The sequence below is a fragment of the Rhagoletis pomonella genome, unplaced genomic scaffold (assembly GCF_013731165.1).
Source record: "Rhagoletis pomonella isolate Grant_MI unplaced genomic scaffold, Rhpom_1.0 Rhpom_scaffold_05131, whole genome shotgun sequence".
Taxonomy (NCBI): Eukaryota; Metazoa; Arthropoda; class Insecta; order Diptera; family Tephritidae; genus Rhagoletis; species Rhagoletis pomonella.
Window position 1 is genome coordinate 1 of NW_023463676.1, and position 8,453 is coordinate 8,453.

At 38.3% G+C, this 8,453-nt stretch overlaps 1 protein-coding gene across 1 annotated transcript; it reads right to left on the reverse strand.

Annotated features, from left to right (window-relative positions):
* Nucleotides 1-2,935: 2,935 nt before the first annotated feature.
* On the reverse strand, nucleotides 2,936-4,655 carry LOC118755017. Its single transcript, XM_036489875.1, has 2 exons — nucleotides 3,902-4,655; nucleotides 2,936-3,165 (listed from the first exon to the last, which is right to left on the reverse strand). The coding sequence occupies exons 1-2, from the start codon at nucleotides 4,653-4,655 to the stop codon at nucleotides 2,936-2,938; spliced, it is 984 nt and encodes a 327-aa protein (XP_036345768.1).
* Between the last annotated feature and the right edge of the window lie 3,798 nt (nucleotides 4,656-8,453).

An 8,453-nucleotide genomic window follows, 5' to 3' on the forward strand; every position in this document is an offset into this window, starting at 1 on the left:
ACCTTTCAAACTGCAAAACAATGACTTGATTCGATTGAAGATTTTTTTGGAATTGATCGGTTCTGGTCCACCTATCAGAAAAAATATCATATATGTTAACCCAGCCAATAAGCTACCTACGTGCTAAATTGCAAGCAAATCGGACCATTAATAAGACTGTTTCGAATAGTTCGGTCTCTGACCCAAAAAAAATGAATCCTATATGCTAATCTAGGCAAAAGGCTACCAACGAACCAATTGCATTTTTTTAAGCATAGCTCGACTCCTGCGCCAACTATTGTGCACTCCTTCTTCTAAACACGTTTCCAAAAAAGCAGCACCCATTCGAATCAGTTATGAAACATAGGGGAAAATTGTTCACAATTGAATCAAGCTCCCAATGAATTTCAGAATTATCCGAAATTTTCCAATCTTTCGTCGAAAAAAAATTCAAATTTTTTGCGTTCTTCCGGATTTTTTCGAGTTTTCCACCTAGAATTTTCTATTTTTTCCATTCGAATGCCATTCCGAAGGAATTGCACACAAAATTCCATGCAGAAAAAAATCAATTTTCAATTTTTCCAATTTTCCGACTTTCCCGGAGGGGGCTACCTAGGTACCAAATTTTAAGCAAATCGGACCATAAATACGATTTTTTAGAATAGATCAGTCCCTGGTCCACTTCCCGAAAAAAATGATCCAATATGCTAACATAGTCAAAAAGCTACCTACGTTCCAAATTTTAAGCAAATCGGACCATAACTACGATTTTTCGTATAGATCGGTCCCTGGTCCACTTCCCGGAAAAAAATATCCTATATGCTAATCTGCACAAAAACCCACCTACGCACCAAGTTTTAAGCAAATCCGACGATAAATATGATTTTTTCGAATATATCGGTCCTTCGTCCACTTCCCGGAAAAAAAGCATCCTATGTGCTAACCACGTACCAAATTTTAAGCAAATCGGACCATAACTACGATTTTTTCGAAAAGATCGGTCCCTGGTCCACTTCCCGGGGAAAAAAATATCCTATATGCTAATCTGGGCAAAAACCTACCTACACACCAAGTTTTAAGCAAATCGGACGATAAATACGTTTTTTCGAATAGATCGGTCCCTGGTCCACTTCCCGAAAAAAAGCATCCTCTGTGCTAACCTAGGCAAAAAGCTAACCACGTACCAAATTTTAAGTAAATCGGCCCATTAATAAGATTTTTTCGAATAGATCGGTCCCTGGCCCACTTCACGGAAAAAAGCGTCACATGTGCTAATCTAGGCAAAAAGCTAACTACGTACCAAATTTTAAGCAAATCGGACCATCACTACGATTTTTGAATAGATCGGTCCCCGGTCCACCGGAGGGTTTTTCCAAAATTTTCTTTCTTAAAAACCTTCTCCTGGCAATTACGAACAACTAAAAAAAAAATTTGCCAAATCGGCCCAACCGTTCTCAATTGATGAATTACTATACATTTTTCACACCATTTTTATATATATAGATACTTCCAGATAGTTGCCTCTCCATACTCAAATGCAATGTAGTTAAAATATATTAAGGAACCATCATAAAATTAGGACTATTTCTGGATTTTTAACTTTTTGATATTTTCTTCCCCAATTTTGACTATCTCAGGTGAAAAAAAATGTACTGAGCTATAACTTTACATTACATAAAAAAATTGCTCATTTAATAAAGACTAGTAATAACCCCCGAAAATCGAACATTTTTTGTTTTTTCTAAAAACAATAATTTATTCATGTAATACTTCTTGGAAAACTATATTTGCAGTACATTTCTTTTGGTCATTAATTTTAACTTTGATATCTTTGCAAGATCGTACTCTACTCGATGCCACGTACAGCTGGCCATGCGTAAAGCAATCCTCTTTCAGGAAAGCACCAACTTTTGCTAGAGTCTGACCTTGAGACTTATTTATTGTTATTGCGAACGAAACAAAAATTGGGAATTGGCGACGTTTTAAAACAAAAGGAAGTGGTGATTCGCTGGGCTGTAAATTTATACGGGGAAGTAAAATTCGTTTCCCTTGTGACGCACCTGTTAAAATTTCGACGTCCAAACAATTATAGTGTAGTGCTTTAACTATTACGCGAGTGCCATTAACTAACCCTTCATATGTATAAAGATTACGGATTAACATTACAACTTTTAGCCTTAATTCATGAGGTGCAACCCCGCTGAAATTAAGTGAATTTAAAAATTCTGTAGGGAATCTGACTTGCTCCAGTGGATCTTCAGAAACGATAGTATCGACGCTATAATAAACCTTTTCTTCTCCGGGCAACATATTAATCATTTCGGTATTAATTATCGTACAGTGCTCATTTTTTGGACACAAAATTGCCCGATCTTTCAAATGATTTTCATTAATTACACCTGATTGAGGTTCAAATACCCAATCGATTAAATTTCCATCTAGCAAAATAATCTCTTCTGGTAACTTTATTTTCGAGTCTGGCGAGAGTTCTCGACCTTCTCCAACACGCAAAAGAAAATTGCAATAATCGGACTCTTTAGAACGCATCTTTGTCGAGAGTTTAAAACACTTAAAACATTTCCAAAGTGAACACCGTTTCAAACAATTTCCAATTATAGCGGCGCATGCGCTATTGGGCACAACAGGAAGAACTTGCCTGAAGTCACCACCTAACAAAACAAATTTTCCTCCGAAAGGTGTTTCATTTTGGTGAATATCACGCAATAACCGATCTAAGCATAGTAAAGCAGTCCCAGGAACCATGCTAGCTTCGTCCCATATTATTGCCATGGAAGATTTGATTGCTTTTCCGAGATTGCTGTCAGGTTTAATAAGGGAAACAGAAGATTCAGTCTAGGGTATTGGGAATTTGAACACGTTATGTGCCGTTCTTCCACCAGGAAGTAAAATTGAAGCAATCCCTGTCCAAGCTACGGATATTACCTTCTGCCCAAGGCTACGAATATGGTGGATTATACTGGCCGGAGCCGCCAGGACCATCAATAAAGAAAGCCTTTATGACTTCATTGCTAGTGGAAATTGCAAGGATTATTTGGTCGAAAATATACTTTTGCTCGGGATTAAGCTGTTCCTTGAGTACTTGGCCGCATAGTACTTCATCGTGTATGTTAAAGTTCTCTATCTCTAAGTTTTCAGTGGCAAGATCATCTGCAGGTAAACCGAAGTCTTTCAAAGATGTGTTATACGATTGTAAGACATGGCTTATATTTCTCAATGCCAAAACCTCGCTGTTGTCTTCCGAATTATCCCTTAGAAAGTCTTCACAAAGATGGAGTTTAAATTTTCTCCAGAGCTCAATTGGTGAAGTTGGTTCCCCAAATACGCAAATCATTGCAAATATACGTCTAAGTTGCTCAGGTATTTTAAAGGCAGAGGCTTCTTCAAGTACAGCTATCCATTCCGTATCGTCCGCCAACAACTTTCTCCTTACTGCTGATTCCTAATAAGAGGACAGGTGTTCCCCGTTCACAGTCAATAAATCTGTAAAGGACTTTGGTCCTTTTAGCGAAGTTAACAATAAACGTAAAGCAAAAAGTTGACGATTTTTTGGATCGACCGTATACATCCTGCCAATTGCATTGCCCTGGCATTTCCTCCTTTGCCATGAGCGAGACGCTTCTTGCCAAGTATAGTATTCAGGAATTTCATAATACAACAAAGTATTAGCAAAAGAATCCACAGTATTTAATTTGAAATATGCGGTTAAGGTGGTATCGCGACATCGAGAAAGCGTTATTTTCACGAAAATAAATATTTTGTGCCTCTGGCAAGTGAACTGCAAGTGTTTTCACCGTGTGGGATTTTTCTTGCATGGGAAACTCTAAAAGCCTCCAGCAGGCTTCAGGAGCGCTAACATATCGATCATCTACAAATGTAGATATTTCATCATAAAAAACCGCACGATCAATTTGTTGTTCGATAATTTGAACGGTTGCGCAATCATAGCCTTTGTAAATATATTTGTGAAGATATTTTACGCTCTTTATAGATGAACATATTTCTACATTAATATGAGCATTGTATTTTTTGGTCAGATATTTGTTGTAGGGGACTACCCATCGGTTGTCTAATTCAACTGAATTTTGACTGACACGAACAACTATTTTATTTCCATCATTGCGGCGACGATATTGGGGATAGCCGTTTATATTTGAAAGCGTATTAATTTGAAAAGATTTGGGATACTTTTTTGAGCAAATTCCAGTATCAGCAGTCATGCAGGGCGATGATGGATTAAGTATGCCGCACGGGCCATGAATCATACATTTCGACACAATTTCATACAACTCAAGCTCTGTCTCCTTATTATGAATCTCAGCGCAAACAACCAGGTCAATTTCAGAAGGCTCACGAATAACATCCTCCTCATGAAGGGCTACCAATATGTGGGCATGAGGTAAACCCCTCTTCTGAAATTCAATGATATATAGGTAGTATTTTACTTTCCCAAACACATGCTTTTGTGAAATATCTTTCATAAGCTCTTTGAGTTTCTGTTTAAAAACACAGGCTATCAGCTCTGGACGCATTTCCGATCCTTGGTATATTTCTATATTTTGAACGACTTCTGGCCATTTGGGATTACATGTGAACGTTATGAAAAGAGACGGTTTTCCATGTTTTCTCACAATAGCCATGACATCTTGGTAATTCATGTTCATGTTGCGAGGGGAGCCAACAAAACTTGAAGGCAGAACAACTATACGGCCAGGACGCACATTTTCAATATTGGATCTACGTATTAAATAATCATGCAAACCAGCATATGTTTCAACACGTAGTTCTTTCTGATGGGTGCACAGAAAGGCCAGACGTGCTCCTTCAATTCTGACGTATTGGTCAACCAAATACTGTTGCCAAAGTTTACCTGAGACACGAAGCAAACTAAAACCTTCTCTAATCGCCATGCGATAAGAAACAAACTGCAGTTGTGTTAATTTAAATCTATGCTCCGTTCGTTGATCTTGTTCATGCAGGAGAGTTTCATCATATCCAGGCTCGCCATATGGAAACAAAAGGGGATAAACTAAAGGATCACATAATCTGTGTAGCGTTGACACAAATGATAAGTTCCGCATGTCAGAGTTACGCGGAAATATTCGCAAATTTCGACTTGCAGGTCACTAACGCTGTTAAAAAGTAGCATGCTAACCTGATGCGGTCCTGGATTTTCTTCTCTTTCTCTCTGCTCTTCTTCACGTTCTACCTGCGCCATATGCTTATACTCACGGGCCAAGGGGTTAATGTTCGAAAGCATTTCATGAATTTCTTTCAGTAAAGACTTGTCGCAACTTGAGTTGTGTTGCGCCCTAATATCAATTGCTTGATCCGTGTCAAGAATATACAGCTGAGCGTAGGATGATTCGGCGGGATTATCTGCATGCAATGGACCCACCCTATGATATATGGATCCATGTATTAGGAAGCAATATGGTCCACGTCCTGTTGGCCCTGCAATTTTCGCTTCGAATGATGCAAAAGCAAACGAACTGTTTAGTTGCCGTATGTGCTCCAAGTAATGTCGGCGCCAAGAGCTCAAATCGTTTTCAAACACAGATTTTAAAAACTCAGGTACACGTAATGCTGGAAATTTGACTTTTCCAGCGTGACAACATGTCGCAAAGCCATTTCTTACCTAAATGTAGCAATTTCAAATACGTGTTAAGACTATAAGTTATGAAACAATAAAAGGTATAGACTTTCCTTTTCACTGCTGAAATGTTTTGCTTTGCACTGCAAGCATGTACTTGTTAAGCCCCCAAGTGAACTATATTCCGGAAGAACTACAGGGTTTAAGGCTGCTTTGAAAGAACTTGCCATAGAAGATACGTGTCTGCGGCTCTGCATGAGAACGTGAATATACATACATACATACAAACATATATGTATGTACACAAATACATTAGCCCTAAAGTTCAATTTTTTTAAATAAAAGTCACCTCTTCTCTTCGACTTGTTAAACTTCGCTTTCGCCTTATACACCTTTCACCTGACATTTTATAAACGTTTATTGTATCTTTTATGGTTTAGAATATCAAACTTTCTAAAATTGCTTGTTGCAAATAGCACGAACAGAACAAAACAAATATTGTTGCCGATAGTTTTCGCATTTTTGCCTTGACACATATGTACATACATACATACCAGAGCTCGCAAATAACTGTAACGTAAAGTACTTATGTATGTTTGTGCCCATTTGCAGTTTTAGAGCCACTGTCATTCCTATCGTTGGAATTTCTTTACTACCTTTCAATCAAAACTTATAGAAAAGGGAGAAAGACATGTATATGTTTGTAATATAGATCCATATTTCTCGTTAGAAAAAAAACTTTAAAAGAAACCATGAAAAATGCACATATGGGTGTATGTACAAAGCCAAAAGCATCATCTTTTTTTCAGATCTTCGGCTGTATCGCTGCCTACATGCATATGAACGTAGCAATGCTTTGCTCGACATGAAACAAAAACAGAGACGAAATCGAATAAATGGAAAAATTTTTCATTCTATGTCCCGCTGTAGCGCTGCGTATATGAACACGAACGAAGCAATATTGTTGTTGATAGTTTGGCACTTGTGCCTTAACAAATGTGTATGAATGAATGTATGTATATGCAACAATTTTGTGTATGTACAGAGACGAAGGGAACATTATCTTTGCAGATCTTCCGCTGCATCGCTGCCTACAGGCACACGAACGTAGCAATGCTTTGATCGATATGAAACAAAAGCAGAGACGAAAGCGAATAAATGGAACAATTTTCCTTCCTCATATGTCCCGCTGAGGCGCTGCCTCTCGAAATGAACGTAGCAATGCTTTGCTCAATGTAAAAATTTTAAAATCTTTCGACGTAAATATTTCGAAAATGGTTCAATGAATCTTAAATCTGAAAAGTTTGTGCAAAGTTTCAGATCGGGCACTTTAATTTGATATATAATATGTCTCTGTACGATTTGTAGATCGCTGGGAATAAGCGCCTTGTTTCAGAATAATATATAGATTTCAGAAAGGTGCCACACTTACTGTTTTGAATAGAAAAAAAAGCTATAGCCGCTTTTGTGGGTAAAGGACTAAGACACGCTAGAATGTATTTAATAGATTTAAATTGAATTTGCTCTTGTTACCGTCAAATGACATGCTAAATAGTACAAAGGTACATTATTACCTGCTCCTGACATTATTTTGTGTTACTTACCGGAATTAGTGAAAGTGGATTTTGTGAAATTGGACCCTTCGAACATTGTGTTATTAATACTATGGCAGAGAACACGCAGTATACGTCGCATGAATATGCGGATATTCACCTAATTTACGGTGAAGCTTGCTGTAATGCCAGAGCTGCTCAAAGACTCGTCGACATCCGGGTCGTGAAGTATTCGCCCGGACCCATAGAGAAATATATGAAGGTAAGTGATTTTTACACCTTTCTTGTTTGCTTGCTTGTTGACTATAATTTTTTACTTTTTTAAGGTCGCATACCTGGAAGGCGTGGCGGCGAAACAGGACGTCCTGCAACGGTAGATGTTGAAGCTGTGTTAGAGGAAGTGGAACTAGGTCCATCGACTTCAGTGTGAATGATGGAAAGACGGACGGGAATACCAAAAACTACAGTTCATAAAGCTTTAAAAGACCATCGATTTCATCCCTACCACACTCAAGGTGTTCAGGCTCTACAGGAAAGAGATTACCTGTCGAGGGTTAGATTTTGCCGTGAAATGTTGCGAATGCATGCATCAGACCCCAACTTTTTTAATAAAATAATTTGGAGCGATGAATCATCATGCAAACGTGATGGTTATTTTAAGTTACATAACCTTCACAGTTGGCAGATAGACAATCCTCACTAAATGAGAGAAGATCGTTCGCAGTACCGGTACAAAATAAATTTATGGTGCGGTATTTTTAATTGTCAGATATTGGGACCTGTGGAACTGCCGCCAACGCTCAACTCTCACAGTTATTTAGAGTTCCTTCAGGAACGGCTTCCAACTCTTTTGGAAGATGTACCCTTAAACCTGCGGCGAAGACTATGGCTGCAAAATGACGGGTGCCCTGCTCACTACGGGCGTGAAGTAAGGGCTCATTTAGACGAAACTTATCCTCGCCGATGGATTGGACGATACGGGCCAATCACGTGGCCCGCTTGATCGCCAGACCTGAATCCATTCGATTTTTTCTACTGGGGCTGTCTTAAGGACAAAATTTATTCAAAAACAATTCAAAACGAAGAGCATTTGCGGGAACAAATAAATGGAGCTGCTGCTGAGATAGTCCAATTGAGTTTAAAATCTCTAAAAGCGTCTTTTCTTAAAAGGTGCCGAGCTTGTATTAGAGTAGAAGATCACCAATTTGAGCATATTTTATCAATAAATGAATACATTTTTCTTCAAACAACTCATGTATATCTTATTTCACGTGAACCCATCCTTCACACAAAATATTGATAGATATAGC

Coding starts and splice junctions, on each gene's coding strand:
- LOC118755017 (XM_036489875.1), bottom strand. CDS start 4,655: ATGAATTACCAAGATGTCATGGCTATTGTGAGAAAACATGGAAAACCG. Junction 3,166..3,901: donor TATCGAACAACAAATTGATC/GTGCGGTTTTTT, acceptor CATCTTTGAAAG/ACTTCGGTTTACCTGCAGAT.